The sequence below is a fragment of the Phodopus roborovskii genome, unplaced genomic scaffold (assembly GCF_943737965.1).
Source record: "Phodopus roborovskii unplaced genomic scaffold, PHOROB, whole genome shotgun sequence".
NCBI classification, from domain to species: Eukaryota; Metazoa; Chordata; class Mammalia; order Rodentia; family Cricetidae; genus Phodopus; species Phodopus roborovskii.
In genome coordinates this window covers 24,093-43,338 of record NW_026125203.1, presented here as the reverse complement: position 1 = coordinate 43,338, position 19,246 = coordinate 24,093, and the positions used below count along the sequence as shown (strand labels likewise).

At 44.9% G+C, this 19,246-nt stretch overlaps 1 protein-coding gene across 1 annotated transcript in view; it reads left to right on the top strand.

Moving 5' to 3' along the window:
* The window catches only part of LOC127226909 (diacylglycerol kinase gamma-like), a gene marked incomplete at its 3' end in the record, with an annotated part of 78,862 nt that overhangs the window by 36,738 nt on the left and 22,878 nt on the right, over positions 1-19,246 (top strand). The window contains exons 3-5 of the mRNA XM_051191060.1: positions 8,935-9,011; positions 17,820-17,985; positions 18,523-18,576. Coding sequence (XP_051047017.1) covers positions 8,935-9,011; positions 17,820-17,985; positions 18,523-18,576 — 297 coding nt within the window. The remainder of the gene's footprint in view (positions 1-8,934; positions 9,012-17,819; positions 17,986-18,522; positions 18,577-19,246) is intronic.

The following is a 19,246-nucleotide window of genomic DNA, read 5'->3' as shown; positions in this document are numbered from 1 at the left end:
AACCCAGAGCACTCTCCCTGTGTGCACCCAACCTCTTCCTGCCGAGGTATTGGCCAATTGGCTCTTTATTAAAGTGAGAGCAACACATTTTCACAGTGTACAAAAAGACTGTTCCACAACAGTGCTCACTCTGCTTCTCAGCGCTGTGATGCCACAGCTTATCACCCCCGAACCTCCACATCTTCATGGGTATACCGGGAGGACTGGACCAGGGGCTGGGATATGACTTAGTTGGTAAAGTGCCAGACACTTGGCATGAGAACCTCAGTTTGTATCCTCAGCACACATGTGAAAAAGAAAGAAAACTCCAGGTCCTGTGGCAGGTGCCTGTCATCCTAGGGCTGGAAAGAGAGACAGGAAGATCTGTGGTACCTGCCGGACAGCCAGTCTGGATGAACCAGCAAGCTCAGGTTCAGGAACAGACTCAGATTTTTAAAAAGTGTGGAGAGTGACTAATGAAGATACTTGATATTGACCTCTGGCCTCCATGTGCACACATGCACACATACATATCACATACATATGTGTACACCTACACACACATGCACACACACAAAAGAGTAGACACAGCTTAAGTTCTTATTCAAGCCTAATGACCTGAGCTCCATGTATTCCCTGAGATCAACAGGGAGCTGGTGGCATTCCGGGACCCAGTTCTCCTTTCCAGCCTTGGTGGGTGTACAGAAACTGTGCAGTGTTGGCTGAGAACAAGGGTAAATTCACTTTAACTCAACCCACTCTTCAAGAGGTGAAATCACACACAGAGGCAAGGCCTGTCCTGTGGGGTGCAGAGTCCTGTCCAGCAGTCTGATCTGTGCACATGCAGATCACAACTCAAAGGCTCAGAAACACAACAGGCTAACTTCATGTAAAGGCACAGGGAGTAAAAAGACAGGAAAGCAGTATGGGAGACAGTTGTACCACGGTGGGGATGATTAAACAACAGAAATTGACTAACTTCAAGCTGTGGAGGCCCTGAGTCCAAAATCAAGACATTGGCAAGTTGACTTTTCTGTGGGCTAGAAAGAATGACCTCTCTCCCGGGCCTATGCCCATAGCTTGTTTATAGCTGTGTTCTCCCTGGAGTCTCTTCCCAGGTATGGTGTGTGTGTGTGTGTGTGTGTGTGTGTGTGTGTGTCTGTGGGTGTCTGTGTGTATGTGTAGGTATGTGTATGTTTGTGTGTGTGTCTGTGTGTATATGTCTTTGTGCCCATATTTCTCCTTTTTAGAAGGATACAGTATTAATGATTTGGATACATCCCACTCCTCATCTTAGCTGCTTAGATCTACAATAGCCCTGTATAAGATCACATCTTGAGAGTCTAAGGCTTTTTAACATATGAGTAGGGGACCAGACTGAAGCCATAGGAAAAGAGCTAATGGAGTGAACTCTAATTCAAGTCAGAGAGTCTAAAGGGACAAGGTGAGCAAAGGAGAAGGCAGAGGTCTGGACTGGATGGGGAGAAGGAGCAGAAGGATGAGGAGGGAAGGAGCTAGCATCAAGCCTTTCATGTCAATGTGTGGGCCATGAATCTGGAGGCTGTCTATAAAGAGGCTCACGTCAGGTAGCTGCTATACTGGGAGTCAGGCCTTGGTTGAAATGAAGTCTAGCTTGAGACAAGGAATAAGATTATAGTGTGGAATTCAAGCCAATTTGAGGGAAGTTGTGATGCAAGTGTTATCTATCAGCCTATGGAGAGCAAAGGAAGCCAGTGGAGGTACCTCAAAACTGAATGTGGCAACAGGAGATCCCGGGACTGATGGAGATAGTTTAGGATGATAAGGATAAAGGTGACAATAGCACACTGCTTACAGATCTGTGTGTACCAGACTCTTAGTAACCAACGAAGAGGAAGACACAGCTCCTGACCGGGGAAGAGATGGGACTCAATGACATCTCCATGTGACAGGTGTTAAGAAGGCTGGAGTTGGCCTTGTAAGGCTCAGACTTGCCCAGCAAGGATGTCCTTGTGCGATCCTTGCACTTAGACACGGGCTGAGAGCCTTGTAGAGTGTGGGAGGAGATGGAGAATGTACCAGACCCTTTGCCAGGATTCCTCTGAGAGCAATGTGCAGTACAGAGAGGTATGAGTAGGAATTCAGGATTAGGCTACAGCTGCAGCCTGACTTTGGAGTCCTGTAGAAACAACAACGGTGTGGGGAGGGAGAGGATGAAGGCATGTTAGAGATTAGAGTGTTAGGAAATAGAAGGGAATAGAGAGAAGTTTAGGGCATGCCTTCGGCTAGGGATTCAAGAAGGACAAAGAGAAGACAGAAGAACTAGAAAAATAGCCACACTAAGAGCCCATGGTAGGTGGGGAATGTTGGCCACTCCTCTGATCCCCACATGGGAGGCTGAACTGAGTAGTGCTCAGGGGATGCTGTTTCATCAAGAAAGGGGGGGGGGAGACAAAATTCTTGGAAAATGATTAATCCTTAGAGGAAACCTTGAAAAAGTCACTTCCACCAATTTTAGATGCATTCTGGTGTTCAGTCAGATCCCATTGCCATAGCAACCACTCTTCCATAATCACATAAACAGGAGCCTTACAATAGCAAAATGATGAAGGACACAGCACAAGAACTGAAATCTTTGGGGCCAGGGAGGAGGTATGCCACTTGTCTTACATAAGCACACACCTTCCCTGGAGGCCTTCTGGTAGGAGAAGGTATCTGAAAGCTGCTCTTGGAACATTGATCTAAGTCTGTACATGTAATCAGTCACACATGAACACATGTCTATACTTGACAGTCAGTTGAATGTGAAACAACAGCAAAAGTTGTTTATCGAAAAGCTCTTGTGTGTTAAGAAATTGTAAAAGCAAACTGTAGCCCTACCTCTCAGGAAATGGCAGCAGGAAGATGGCATGATGGAGGCCAGTTTGGGCTACATAGCTGATTTCAAGCCTGCCTGGACCATCACCTGTCCTGGTGTAACAAAGAACCAAATAGGCCAGTACATGGAATGTAAGTTCCACATGTTTTAGTTCAGCTTCAAGAAATTAAATAAAAGTGTCTCTTAGAAGTAGTCAATCCAATACAGGCTAGATAGACGATAGAGAGATAGACAGACACACAGACAGACAGACAATCATCAGTCATGACATGACATGAGTTCTAGGAGCGCACCACCAGTACCCTACTGTTTAGAATGCTAACCATCAGGACATGGTATCAAATGCCCTCCACCTTAGAAGGGAGAAGCTGGATGTCTTCTCACCCACACCTCTTTGAGCTCAACCTCTTTTCCCTCTGTGAGGGTTAGAAATCTGCCTACACGGCCTCACAGAATGTGTGGCTAGGGAGAAATCTCTTTGGAACAATGGCACTTGGCACTCGGAGTTTAGTAACCCTTGTCCTTGTAGAGCCTTTTCTGTTATGCTGTTATGTGTTGCCTCTATGGCTGAGTCATCACTTTCACAGGCTCCTGGAAGTGCTGGCCTGCTGCTTCAGCCTCTGACTTTGCTACACATCCCAGCCATGAGGCAGACTCTGAACATTCCCAGTTCTCTGCTGAGAGCCATTTGATCATGATCTGTAGTTGTTGGACCCAGTCATCAATATTTTCCAAAGCATTCCATATGATTCCAACGTGCAACCAAGGTTGAGAACCAGTGGTCTAACATTTCCCTGCTAGAATATAGATACAAGGGACAGGCATGAGCACCCCAACTGATCCCTTTTCTAGTCCTCATTCCTTCAATAAGCTTTTATTGAACATCTGATCTATGGGCTACATGCTCTGAACAAACTGTGAATGGGTAAGGAGGTACAGTTGGAATAAAGTGAGTCAGTGCCTGCTACTAGGCTTCTCCACACATCTCCCATCATGCTCTGTAGTCTGATTCTTCCCCACTGAGACTAGGTAGGCTCCTAGCCCTGGAATTTCTATGGTAACACCATCCTCCATCTTTCAGCCCCTGTAGAAATCACTGCCCGGGCTGTTTTCTTTCTTTGTGTGTTTTTGGCCCCTTGGAAGAATTACAAGGTTTATCTGTTCATCCCAGCCTTCTCCTGGTGCCATTCCACTACCACCACTCTTCAGTTAGGAATTATCTGCAGTTGTTTCAGTGTATAAAATATGTCTGCCTGGTCTTCACCTCACCATCTCTTCTGAGTTGTGAGAGGTGAGCTGTTGGCCAATGTAGTGAGCCTGAACTGTTAATCCATCAACAGGAGTATTGCTTGAGGTTTGTTCACCCAGAGTGAGGTCACCCAACATGACTGGAATTATTGGACCTTGGTCCAGATCTATATGGTGAGACCCCGAATTCTCCCCAGATCCCAGGTAATTCCTGTGCTCACTGCAGTTCAAGTAACTCTTAGGAAACCCTGAGGAGTAGAGGGTTTGGCACCTTCAAATTTCATTTCCGTATTTGAGTTTTCAGATTCACTTTTGAAACATTGATTCATGGTCAATTCCAATTTTAACAACTGTGTCCACAGCTAGAAGATAGCCTAGAAACTTCGGGGTTCTGGTCCAGATAGTGTGGCTGGTGCTCTGCTATTAACACAAGTCTCTGATTGGTCTGCTTGCTCTTACTGGGAGCATCCCTGCTCTAGAGCCGTGTGGAATGGTCTGTGAAAAAAATGGGTTTTCTTATAAATAGGCTTTACATTTTCTTAAATGCTAGGAACAGATGCTTAATTTAGGTCCCAGGTTTCCTGGCTTACAAAACATAAGGGATAATTGTGTACTAATTTTTTTCCCCTAGAGCAGTTGTAACAGCTAGTGACCTCTCACTGAAGGGAGCCTTCTCCACACCTGACTTGGAGTGGATCTGTCTGATTATGGTCCAGCCAATCTGAGTTTATACAGAACTTAGCCCAACTTTGCCAATTTGCCAAAGAATAATTTGATCTGCTACATTGAGTTCTTTGGTGCTGGCCACTTAAATAATGGGAATTGTCTGCTTCAAATAGTAGCTTCAGACTTGCAACAGTTGTGAGCTTATTTTCTTTTTCTTTTTTAAATAATTACCCAACAAGAGCAGCTACCTCTTAAGGTAGCCCTCCCTCACTTGAAAGAACATAACCAGATGGCAGAACAGTGCTCCTCATCACGGCTCACATTTTAATCCACCAGGAAGCTTTGCAATGGATTATTTGCGGACAGTCCCAATTGATGTGACTTAGTAGATCTTGAGAGCATGTTTTGGCACACATGGCAGTCACCCAGGTGACAACTCTGACACTAAGCCAGATTTCAGAACCACAGTCCTAGAGTTTTGAAGGTCCTATCTCCTGACTTAGTGTTCGTCTAATGGGTAAAGCTGATAGGCAAGATGCAATTACTCAGATATATTAAAAAGAAAAAAGGGGACACATGCCTTTAATCTCAGCACTCAAGAGGCAGAAGCTCTGTGAGTTTGAGGACAGCCTGGTCTATAGAGCAAGTTCCAGGACAGCCAGAGTGGTTACACAGAGAAACCGTGTCTCGAAACAGACAAACAAGAAAGGAGGAAAGAAAGGAAAGGAAAAGGAAACAAGAGGAACACACTCACACACTTTCGTTTCCTCTTCTGGTAAGTAGGCAAACATGCAGACAGAGCACTCAGACAAGGAAGGAAGGAAGGAAGGAAGAAGGAAGGAAGGAGGAAGAAGGAAGAAGGAAGGAAGGAAAAGAAAGTCCTTGGTGGTTTCTTCATCATTCAAAATATCTGTAATGGTTTTGAACCATGAGCTTCACTTGGCATTCAAGAACCCTGTAGACCTGGCCCCAATATACTCTCTGTTTCTAACTTATTATCTGTGTTCTAAGAGAGCCCTCCATCTTGGCTCGTTCTGTCCCCTCTGAGAAGAGTCCTTCAACTTTATACCTGCCTTTAAAAACCCAACTCGGCTGCCACAGACCCCAGGGTAGCTTACAACCAGCCCCACCTGACTCATTTGGTGCCATTATTGCCACCACAATGGCCACGCTTTACCTTGTGCTCACTAATATTTTATCAGCAATAGTGAAAAATGATGAAGGGGAAGAACACAGACTTTTGACCCAAACTAAACCTTAAAACCCTTCCCTTGGGAAAGCCATTTCATTTTTATGAATTTTAACTTCATCATTTGTAGACTGCAGGAATTCTCCCCTTATTTTGTAGAAAATGACTGGGAGAGAGTTTATGAGAATACACAGATAAATATCCCCAATCAGGGGCAGTTCCCATCACCACACCATTCAAGCCTTTCCCCTACCAGAGCTTTCAATAGTCCTTGAAGCATCTTGCTGCCCACACTGCTTTCTGAATTGAATGGAAGCAACCCAAATTGTTGGCATCTGCTGCCTTGAGTTTACCAAGCTATTAGCTCTTCAACATCTGTTTTGAGTTTCAGAAAGAAATTTCCATTTTTAGGCAACAGCAGCATTTTCATGTAGCATTTCAAAATGCTTCAATCCTGCAATGATTATAACTTCTGCTTGATAGACTCCTAGTCAGCAAAGCCACAGAGAACAGCCCAACCCATGAAGAATCCTTCACTCAGATGTTTAAATAGAAGCAATAATGAAGCTTGAAGAAGCTTTTAATTACCCACAATTCCTGGAGTCGGGGGAAGCACAGATCATAGAAACACTGGTTTCCTTCATGGTCTACTGTGCTGAATCATACATGCATACATGATGCATTTCTATGACAATTACTAATTCTTTTTATTCTCAGTTCTTACAAAATTCCTGCAAAGCAGCTAACAGTGTTTTCCCTCTTTCTGAATATTTTTTTTTTTGAGATTGATTTTTGTTTCATGTGTGTGAGCATTTTGCCTGCATGGGTCCAGTGCTCTTAAGGGTTGAACTCTCTCTCCAGCCCCTTCTGTGTTATTTTTTATAGGTATTCCAATTTTTAAATCACTGTGCTCCCCTAAATATCTATTTCCCTTCAGGTGCAAATGTCCCCTATGGGTAGCAGTGAAGGGGAAATGCAGAGGTCAAAGAGAGGCAGCTTCCAGAGAAGTCCCCACTGTCAGGGATACAATAGAGCATCCTTAGACTATCCAATCAGCCAGGTTAATTGTAAGATATAATTGAGGTTAATTTTTTGTGTCAAGATGAAAAATTTAATTCTTTCCAACAAGATGGAAAATAAAAATTGAGGACAAAGGGACACAGCTGTGAAGATCCCAGAGCTGGAAGAAACCACCTCCCACAGTACTGTTTCAGCACCACGGGCAGAGCCTTGCCAGCACTTCCCACTGGATATAATTGGTGAAGCAACCTTCTTGCTGGGTTTTTATTTGCTTTGTTTTTGTCTTAAGAGCCCAAGTTGGCCTCAATCTCCCAGGTCCTGGAATTACAGGTATACACCATCACATCCAGCTCGAGATTTTGCTTGGTTTCACCTGGTGCATAGTTTGAGATAATTTCTCCTGTATTTTAGTCTGGTTCAAACTCACTCTGTTGCCATGGCTAGCTTGGCTCCTGGTCATCCTGCCTCACCTTTCTGAAAGCTGACAAGTCTTTTAATGTTGTGGACTTTCTCCTCACAAGCCAAGATGGTGGCACAAGCTTGTAAGCCCATCACTTGGGAGGTGGAGTTCAAGTCATCCTTGGCTACATGGTGAGTTAGAAACAAGCCTGGGATACATGAGAGCCTGTCTCAAAAATGATAAATTCTACTCAGATGATTACACATTCATATACATGTTTAGAATGTTTTTTGTCTGTTCTTGGTTTAGTATGGGAAGACATGGCAGCAGTTACAGCACCCCAGAAATCCTCAGTTGTCCCAGAGGCCACCCATGGGCCCCAGAAAATCCCTCTTTATCTGAATGCCAGCCTATCACAACACCCTTCATATGCTTTGGAGTGGTGAACATGCATGCAGGTGCATGTGTGTATGGTGACCAATGGTCAACCTTGGAGGTTGCTCTTCAAGTATCATCACCTTCTTGGGGTCACATCCAGGCAACCAGGCACTCCAACTACTGAGCTATCTTTCACCCCAGTTTTCTGCTATTCTTACTTGGAGAAAAGTTTTCTGTCTCCCAAATCAAATCATTGAGGGAAGAAAGAGGGCCAAAAAGAACCAGGAAGAATAGATGTATCCAGCATGTACATTTGTATTCCAAAAAATACACAATTCAAAAAAATGATCAAAATACTCAGACTAATAAATGATAGAATGCTGCATGGTGAGAGCTGTATGCCTGTCACCGAGGGGCCCTGGGTGGGAATAACTCTGCCCCAAAGGCAAGTTTTACGAAGGAGCCGGTAGTAGACAGGGTACTGAAAATTGAGGGAAATATGAAAGGCAGAGAAATGTCATGGAAGAATATACAGCATGTTTGGAAATTTCTGGAAATACTTTACATGACTGGAAAACTGGGAGCATCTGGAAAGAGTTGAGCTAAATTGAATCCCTAAGGACTGATGAGCACAAGCTAAGAGGGAGTGCGGTTCTGTGAGGGTGAGAATCTCTGGGCCTGGGCCAGATATGATGAGACTGGCTTTCTGGAGAGGTGGTTAGGGGCTGGGAAGGTGGCTCTGAGGATAAAGCAGAGGCTTAGAATTGGAATTCAGTTCCCATCACCCACATCAAGTGGCTCACAACTACCTGTAACTACAGCTCCAGGGCTCACTCACTCACACTTTCTCCCTCTCTCTCTCCTCCTTCTCCCCTCTCACACACACAATTTAAAATGTAAATAATTAAGAAGAAGAAGAAGAAGAAGAAGAAGAAGAAGAAGAAGAAGAAGGAGAAGAAGAAGAAGAAGAAGGAGAAGAAGAAGAAGAAGAAGAAGAAGAAGAAGAAGAAGAAAGATAGTTCAGACAGCCAAAAGAGAGAGAAGGCTGGGAAGGATTGAAGGATTTGAGGACACATAGGCCAAGTCTCCACATGGCCCACAGGGCTGTTCCATCGTACACTAGTTATGCGGAATTTGTCTAGCCTTGGTTGCATTAGCTATTTACCTGTGTTTTACATTTTAATTGTGTCTCTCCAGATTCCTCCAAGAAAATAAAAGATGTGTTGACTGAGTTTAAGGAAGGTGGAAGTCTCAAGCAATATGACCCACACAAGGTAAGACTATTTCTATTTCAAGTCTTTAAAGAAAAAAATAATTCTGCCTTCCCCTCCTTTCCCCACTGGAGTCTTAACTTGCTTTGAAGACCTTGCTCTGAGACCTGTGTTACCCCAGGTCTCAAGCGAGCCATTCATGCCATCTGTGTTTCCTTTCACTTCCCACACTGTCCTACAAGACTCCATCACCATACTTATTTTGCTCGTGGCTCTTGCTTACCCTCCCAATCTCAGTTAACACTGAGAAGACGTAAGGAAAACCCCAGGCAGTCTCCCTCACCCGTGTGCCCCTTTACCCGTCACTGTGGTGAGCTGGGTGTGCTCTGAGTCTATGTCTGCTCTCCTGTGTTTGGGTTATTGGTGGGCACTGAGTCAAGACCCCTCCCCAGCCTTCCCCCATTCTCCCTGTCCCTATATTTTCCACATCAGTCTGTCTGTATACATTAGATTTTTTTTTTCCCCAGTGACACAAACTGCACTATTTCTCCTCTATTAAAATATTTTAATTTGTCTGGATGCATCTCCTCCATGCTCTCTTCTACTTTCTCCAGAATCCTTCAAGCAGTGTGCAACTCCCAATCCTTCCCTGATACCACTAGTGAAGACACCATGTGACTGAATCCCATAGTGATGCTACTTAATGGTATTGAATGCAATTTGTCAAATCCTCCTTCATCTTCATTGTTTGGTTTCAGGACACTACACTCAGTTTTGTTTTGTTTTTTTTTTTTTTTTGTTTTGTTTTTTGTTTTGTTTTGTTTTTGGTGATGGGGGTTGTTTTCTCTTTCCCCTGCACTTAACATCTAAAACTTGAAAATTAAATAGACATCTCAAACTTACCATGAGCTAAATTGATGTCCTCCATCTTCCCTCATAAAACATATTTCTCTATCAGTCAGTCCAGGAAAACTTGATTAGCAATAAGTTAATCACTCAAGTGATTTACCTAAGACTATGTAATTGTCATTGACTCAGCTCTTGCCTTCACTTCCCCACCCAGTTCAGCAGAAAACCCCACCACTTCTACCTGTAAAATAATCTACATCATCCTTCCTGCCAGGCTCCAGGACCTGACTCCTCACTGCACTCTGCTCAGACCACTGCAGTCTCCTTCTGGGCTCTCCTCCTCTTCTCCTGCCCTTTGCCATCTACTCTTTATACATATCCTGAGCAGTCTGTTAGAACTGTCATTCTTCCATTTCCCCTAGGCCCTACTCAGGGCAATCTAGACTTCCTCTGTTCTCTGGCTTTATTTTTGCCTACTCTCCCATCTTCACTCCTTCCTACCATATTAGCCTCCTGGATGCTCTTAGACAAGCTAATGCTCTGTAACCTCACTCAGCACCACTGCAGTTGCTTTTCCTTTCCCCAGGATGTCCTCTGACATGTATCTACATTCTTTGTTTCTTCACTGTGGTGGTTTGAAAGAAAATGACCCCCAAATGGATATGGCCTTGTTGAAGTAGGTGTAGCCTTGTTGGGGGGGAGGTGTCACTGTGGGAGTGGGCTTTGAGGTCTCCTTTGCTCAAGCTTCCCTCAGTGTGACACTCAGACCACTTCCTGTTGCCTGCAAGATGTAGGACTCTCAGCTACTTCTCTAGCACACCACCATGTCCCACCATGACTGAACCTCTGAACTGTAAACCACCTCAATTAAATGTTTTCCTTTATAAGAGTTGCAGTGATCATAGTGTCTCTTCACAACTATAGGAATCCTAACTAAGACATTCACTTTCTTCAAGCTGATGTTCAAACCACCTTCCCAGTGATTGCCACCTTTTTTCTCCAACATGTGAAGGCTTCCTTCTTCATACTTCCTTTTCTACTGCTCTGCTCTGTTTTTCTTAGTACTTTATACCATCTGTCATGCTAACTAATTTACTTAATTAATTCTGTCTCTCTCACTGGAATATATTTGCTCACTGCTGTGTATGTGGTGCCCAGGAGAGTATTTGGCTCATTGCAAGTATTTGACAAATGCTTTTTGGATGAGTAAATACATATAAGGCCTCTGCCTGTTTTCAAGTTCAAGCACGGTAGTATTTCTTGGCTATGTGGGCACTGTGCTGGGCTCTGAAGAGGAGGCAAAGATCATGAAGCATAGTGTCTCCTCCCTTCAGGAATTTCCTATTGCTGCCAAGGTCGAGTGTGAGTCCCAGTCCTTGAATCACATGGTTTTAGGCTAGCTTTTAACCTCTGCCATCACCCCACAATGTGAGCTTGTGTATTTCATTGAGTTTTAGTCCCCTCATCTGTGGACTGGAGTTAATGAGCATATTAAAACTTTGAATGTAGTAGATGAGTGAATTAAAAGAAAAGAAGTTGCCAAATATTGAATACTTTACAGAACATGTTATTACTTCCCTTTATCCCCATCCCCAGAATGTCTTATCTCCTCCTCCCCTGTCCCAGTAAGTATGGAGACTTACTGGGGAAAAGTGACAGCTCAGCAAAACTAAGTTAGGAAGAGGCAGCCATCTACCTATTCACATTGTCATTCCCTCAACAAACCTGAACCAAGGCCTTCTCCACTGGCTCCCAGGAATGAATCAACAGATCAGCAGCGGAGACTGTGTTCTCCAGGTCTACCTTGATAAACCACCAATTGCTGGAGAAAGAGCAGGAGGGGGGTTGGCAGAAAGGGAGAGAACATACCACTTCAAAGAGCATTCCTGAGGAGAAGCCATGCAGGGCAGCAAAGAACTCCCTGCCCCCACCCCTCCCACCTCCAACTCCAAAAACAGGGAACAAAGGCTGGAGGGAGCTGGTACTCAGCCTGTCTGCCTGAGGGCTGGCGTGTGGGAGGGGAACAATTTGGTCAGGGCCACCACTGATGTGAAGGCCAAGAGGGGCTTTCAAAAGCAGGGAGCGCTTGTCTATCATGAGTGTGCAGCCGCCCTCACACCCCTCAGAGTTGGCCCCCCTCTCTTTGTATGCCTGGCCCTGCTGCATCCTGGGGGATCTCTGCCATTCTCTCACACAGCTCTCCTGACTTCTGGTAGGTGTAATGGCATGGCATGGGGTTGGCGAAACAACAAGGGTTTCATTTCTCCTGAGCTTGATGGCTTCCTGCTGCTAAAATGTCTCAGTGAGAAAGGAGTTAGCTGTGGGCAGGGGCAGGTTGCTAGAGAAGCTAGAGAGGGAATGGCAATTTGCAGAGGGGCGGGTCTGACCAGTGATTCTCTGGAGAGAAGAACAGTGATGACAGCTAGAGAGTGAGGGAAGCCCAACCCAGCAAAAGACACAAGGTGGTGGCTCAGTGGTACTGAGACACACTGAGCCCAAGTTCAGCTCTGCAGTGTGCACTGTGACCTTGGGTAGGCTTTTAAGATGTGAGTTATAACCCTATCTTGGGCCGTTGCCTCAAGCCTGGTGCACTGTAGTTTCTACAGCTTTTCTCCTCCCTTCTAGACCTGGGGCAGAATTAGCAAGCCCCCTTAAAACAGGTTACAGCCATAGCAATTGCCTGGCAGGTTGCTTCATGGATTTGCAGCTCTGGGAAGATTATGAATGGTGTAGGTGCCAATGACAGTGATGGTTCCTTCCCAATATGCCTCTAATGCCTGGTGTTAGTTGGCTATAATACTCAAGCCCTCCTTACCCTGTTACCCACTAAGCCATCACTGTGCTCAGATGGTGCTTGTAAAGAACAATTTAACCTATATATCACTTTCAGAGAGACACACAATCATTCTTTCTTGCTCACTGAATTTGTGAAGCACTGTACCAGCCCAGGGACCTAAGACAGAAACAGCAACAGACACAGGATCCAAAGATAGGCTTCCGGTTCATCCTACCTCTAGTGGGCTGGGACAAGTCACTGAATGTCCTGAGCACCAGGGGCATAAGAAGACCCAGGTCCTCTGAGGTTTTCTGATTTGAGTGCTCTGTGTTGATCCTAGGCCATTCCATTTCCCAACAGATGCTGAATGAGTAGGCATGACTTCAGTCATCACTGCTTTTTAAGACCTCACATCCCGTTCTCATCCCGTGGCAGTTGGCACTGTTGACTATGTATTACAGTCACTTCAATACCTTTACCTGTGTGTGCTGAACACAAGTCTCTGCCTGCCTGAGAGAATGGTCCACAGGTGGCCAGCACTACAGCAGGCCATCTCTTTGATATACCAGCTGGGAAGCCAGTTTCTATTCAAATACCTATCAGGAATATTTTGATGACAAAAAATGAGATGAGAAATCCAGGTGCAGGAAATCCCACAGCACTTTAACACAGCGCTAGAATTTTAACAGTTAAAGAAGCAGGCTGTGGAGCTTGCTAGGGGAAGAACAAGGGGACAGGATGTGTAGTAACAGAAAGCAAGAGAAAGTGGCAGATGGGCTGAGAGTTTGAAGTGACTCCACATCTAGGCTGGAGTGGAATTACAGAGAAGATTCTAAATCCCCAAAGCTCCAGAAAGTGTAAGTGCCCAGGATGACTAACTTGACTGTACCAACATTATTTATATATCAATATATATTCAAGCTTCCATCTATACTCCACTTGGTTCACCTGAGTTTCTTTCCTGTATACCTGTTATCGCATATAATACCGGAGATCAGTTATGTATAAGCGGCTCTCAACTCTCCCATGGGCAATTGGAAGCCCTGGAAATTTTTTGAGTAGGAAATCAATCTTGTTACAGTCTTGCTCTGGGAAAAGCAGCCTGACATGGCTGGGTACGGCAGATGGGAGGAGCAACAGAGGGAAGTGGGAGTAAGGATGCCTTCAAGAGGCATGCCCGGGCTGGAGGGTAGCTCAGCAACTTAGAGACACATTGCTCTTGCAGAGGACCCAGCTTTTATTCCCATTTTCCACATGGTGGTTCGTAATCATCTGCAACGTATAGCTGCAGTTCCAGGAGATCTGATGCTTTCTTATAACCTCCAAAAGTACCAGGCATGCATGTGACATAAGTGTGTACATGCAGATAAAAATACTCCAGCACATAAAATAAAATAAATCTTTTTTTTTTTTTTAAAGATCTAGAGGCATTGCAATGGTCTGGCTAAAAAACACATGAAACTGAAGAAGTCAGACTTCTGGTGATGCTTCAAGGGGAAATGGACCTGGAAAGGGTCTAGGTGTTTCAGGTACTATAAAGGAACTAATCCTGCAGAATGAAGGGACAAGAACCAGTTCCAGGTCACTGAGAGGTCAAAGCTGAATTTGGAATATTGTCATTGGCATTAGCAGAAGTGGCAGTCAGGAATAGGATCCTAACTAAGGAGGTGCCAGAGAGGTTTAGAGATCTTCTGGCCCCATACTAATAATTGCTAAGATAAAACCGAAGTTGGAAAAGCCCCACATGCCTGAGACCAGGATGGGGATCTGGCTGAGTGACCCAGCCATGCCACTCCTGCATATATCCCCAGAGGACTATATGTCTTACATAAAGGGACTTCCACAACCACGCTTGTCACAACAGCCAGAGAACAGAACTAGCCTAGATGGCCATCAACAAAAGAATGGATAATGAACATATGGCACAATAGAATTTTACTCAGCTGTAAAGAAAAATGGCATTATGAAATCTGTAGGAAAATGGATGGCTCTGGACAATATTACATTACATGAAGGGACACAAATTCACAAAGCCAAAAATTCCACAATCTCTCTCCATAGGCATATCCAGACTTTAGTGTTTGTGTGTGTGAAAATAAGGGATTATAGATAGGTTATAGACTATGAAACTAGATCAGGGACCATGAGAGCAGAACAAGAAATGTTGAAAAAGAGAGTAGAGGGACACAAAGGGAGTCATGTGACATGGCAGCAGAGATGGGGGAGGGTGGGGTGCTCTCAGGAAGGGTGTGGGATGAGGGGAGAACAAGGAGGAAAGGAAAACAGTAAAAAACAAACTGTGCTTGAAAAAGGCCAGTTGTATCGGCACACACCTTTAATCCCAGCACTTGGGAGGCAGAGGAAGGCAGATCTCTGAGTTTGATGCCAACTTGGTCTATAGAGCAAGTTCCAGGATAGTCAGAGCTACAGGAACCCCTGTCTAAAAAAAGAAAAGAATAAAGAAAAAGAAAGAAATCTCATAATGAATGAAACCCAATTTTTACATTCTAATAACAAGTAAACAAATAAAAAAGAAATTTACTCAGACATATCTATCCACTCTACTGCTTTTCTAAACACTAGACATCTGGTGGCTACTTTGGGGAACTTCATACTGGTGGCTTGGAACTTCTCACACTGATCTTTTCCAGTCACCTTTTAGCTTTGTTGTTGCTGTTTAGTTTGCTTGTTTCCCACCACATTCTATTAGACTTTGTTTAGATAAACTTTTTGTTTGATTGTTTTGTGGCAGGATCTCTCTACACAGTCCCTGGCTGTCTTGGAACTCATTATGTAGACCAGGCTGATCTCTAACTGAAAGCTCAGCTGTGTCTGTCTCCCCCATGGCCTGCCACAAACTCTTCTTTTAGTGCCTTTTTTTCCCAGAAACATTTCATTCTGACTGTTTCCATTTGGTGCTAGCTCACAGCTATCCTTTAGGCAGTACCTGTCAGTTAAAATAGTGCAAAAAGATAATGCAAAGGAACTTCTGAAATAAAAGAATGAACAGCAGAAATTCAGTTGAACCAAAATTGGGAATGAGAAGTATCAAAATAAAATCTCAATGTGGGAAGTAGCTTCAAGAAAGGAGGATAGAATTCTTCAGCGAACTGAGATGAGACTTAAGGAAGAGACAACTATACTTAAGACCTCCAAGAAAGCAGGTTCATGGGCAAGAGACAGGAACTCAAACAGAGTGGAGTTCAAGAGGAAAGGGAGGTCAGTGTGGTGTCTTTGGAGAAATTAAAGAGGAAAGGAAAGATTCCCTTGAAATGTGATTGTAGTTAAAAAGCAAGCAAGATGCCATCAGAGACAGTGAGGACAGAAGCGAGGGTAGTAGTGGATTGGTGCCATGGGGAAGAATGAAATGACTCTGTCACTGTATCCTGGAAAAGAACAGAGGATGTATGCAGAAGGGACAGTCTGGGGTAGTGATACTGTAGAGACAGAGAGAGAGAATACAGCAGAGAATCAGAGATGTGGAATGAAAAGAGACACATAGCAGGACAGTGGGCACAATAAATGTCAATAAACCATGTGCTGAGCTCTTTTCATCTGGAAATTAAGTGAAGAAGTTAGTAAATGGTCTGTGTCCAACTACATCAGGCTTCTTCCACACTGCAAAAAAAACATCTCTAGGACAGCTCTGATCTCTACAGTCCTGAACTTAGCAGAGATTGGTTGCGAGTTCCCAATGGACCTACACCTGACTCTACACATTTAAGTCAGCTCCTGATTCTGGGAAGGCTCGCCTAATCCCCAGAACATGAAAGGGGTTAAATGTTATCAGAATTTTTCAGAAAGCATCAAGTAGGTTTCCAGAAAGGGATTCTATTCTCCTGGCTGTTATTCCTCATGGAGGCCAGCACAGCAGCTCTTGGGGCAGCACTTGTTCAAATAGTTTCCAGGAGCATCTGTGATTGAATGACGCTCCAACACCATGAAATTGCAAGCCAGGGATGACTCATTGCAAACTGTTGTTGTTATTGTTAGTGAATGCTTGCTGAGAGCTGCAGCTCTTTCTGGCATGGATGCTCAAAGCCTAGGATCAGATGCCAGGCAGTATCAAGAGAGACAACAGGGACAGGGTCTAGTTTTTGGCATGCCCCTTGGTTTTACCTTCTGTTCTTAGCGTCCTGCTTTCCTTGATACCTAAAGCCATCACAGTGGCATGTTCTGGGACACAGATGAGCCAAACACACACAATTCCTTTCCACCTTAGCATCTGTCTAGAGAAGATGAGCGTTAGGAAGCACTGTAGGATGGAGAGCCTGTCCTGCCTTCCCCAATCTCTCTTACTTTTTGGAGACCTGGACTCAAGAATCAGAGAAACCATGATAGCCACAAAATAACCTTTCTTTCCATGCTATTTCCTTCTGCATCCTTCTTCATTGTCACCAGAATTTCAAAGCAGTGACTGAATCCTTGCTCTGTAGATCCATGACCTTCACATGAGCCTGGACAAAGGCAGATCCCTGGAGCTCTCCATTTATGAGTCCCACTTCCTATGCATGCTGTTGGTAACCCTTTGAGAATCTCATACTTACATATCATGTGTTTTGATCATACGCACCCCTACTTCTCTCACCCCTTCACCCCTTTCCAACAAGTGTCCTCTTCCGATGCTGATCCGCTATGCCTAACTTTGCTGCCCACATACTCATGGGTCTGTCACTGAAGCATGATAGACCTACAAGGAACCTTAATGACTCTTTCCCACAAGCCAGCAACTGTTCATAGCTCTTCAGCTAGTGGTGAGGACACATGAGCCCATCTCCTCTCCACAGTGCAATGTTAACTGGCTTGATCCTATGAAGGACCTGTGCAGGCAACCATAACTGCTGAGTAAATGGGTGTAGCAGTCCTGTGATGTCTGGGAAATGTTTGTTTCATTCAGGTGCACCCCAGCATCTGACCCTTACAAATCTGTTTACCCCTTCTTTCACAGTAGTCTCTGAACCTTGTGGAGTTTATCTCTCCTACTTTTAATCCCAGTTTAGACCAAACCATATCCTATTACAAAAGCCTACTCTGTGCCTGAGGGTCAGCCACCATGTTTTCTCTGTCTGTGTCCCGGCCCCCGGCCCCTGCCCCTGTGACTCTCTGTTTCTTCCTGACCTTCCCATTCCTGTCCCCATGGCCCCTTCGCTTCCGCTACTTCCACTTCACCTGCCACCACCCTGTTCCCTTTCTTTCTCCATCCTGTCCCTTCCCTCTATTGACTTCTCTCTTCTTGCCCTTCTCAGCCCATTAGCTATGATGTCTTCAAGCTGTTCATGAGGGCATACCTGGAGGTGGACCTTCCTCAGCCACTGAGCACACACCTCTTCCTGGCCTTCAGCCAGAAGCCCAGACAGGAGACACCTGACCACCCAAAGGAGGGGGCCAGCAGTAGTGAGCCCAATGTCTCAGGTACACGGGCCAGCTTTCCCCAAGACGGGAGGATGCTGAACATCTGTGACCCCTGGCCACAGGCATAGGCAGGGCACTAGAAGGGAACCTGAACATAGTGACTTCCTTAAGGAAGAAGTGAGAGGGAGGCCAAGGGACAGGGAATCCTCTTCCTAGACCCTCACAGGAACCTTGTCTAGTGAGCCTTTCAGCAAGAGGTAAAAAGGGGGATGATTCTGTCACTCGGTCAGAGGATAGGATGGGGGCAAGAGGGGACATAACTAACATGTGGTAGAAAAATAAGAGCTTTCCAAGAAGGCTTTAGTTCATGGTTAGAGACATTCAGCACATGTCCCAGCTAGGACCAACCAGGGATCAAGGGAAGGAAATCATAGCCACTGTCTTACCAGAATCCCAGAGAGCATGAGACAAGCTGATAATAACATAGCACACACACACAACCTGCATGAACAAGAGCCCATGGGAAGGTTCCCTACATGCCCCTCTAAGGGTCTGGAGGGCATGAACTGGCCTTTACATCTTATTTTTGTTCTCTAGATTATAATACGGATAATGCCGCCAAAGCAGATGAGGCCTGCGCTCCAGACACTGGTAAGACATTGGGACATAAGGTTTAGGGGGATGTCTTAGTTAGGCTTTCTGTTGCTGTGAAGAGATACCATGACAGTGGCAAATCTTACAAAGGAAAGCATTTAATTGGGATTGGTTTACAGTTCAGAGGTTTAGTCCATTATCATCACAGTGGGGAGCATGGCAGCATGCAGACAGACATGTGCTGGAGAAGAAGCTGAGAGTTCTACATTATAATCTACAGGCAGCAGAAGGAGACACTGTGTCCCATACTGAGCATAGCTTGAACATAGGAAACCTCAAAGCCCACCCCCACAGTGACACACTTCCTCCAACAAGGCCACTCCTACTCCACACCTCCTAACAGTGCCACTCCCAAGGAGTCTTTGGGGCCATTCCTAGTCAAACCACCATGGAGAAGGGGGAGGAACCAGTTGGCCAGCTATCTTTTTATCCATACGGTTGAGGGATTCCTAGGTTCATTGAAGGTTCTTACCTCCCTTGTCCTGGAACAGAGCAGTTCAACGCTTTGGACAGGTTACCAGATGTTTACTTCTGACAAGTTATTTGCAAGAGAAGAGGAGGAGCCTTCCCAAGAGGCATGGGAGTGAGTGGGAGTCTGTGTGCCAAGATCTGGCTCTCTGGCAGAAGTATACCTGATTCTACATTCTACCAATGGATGGCTGGAGTG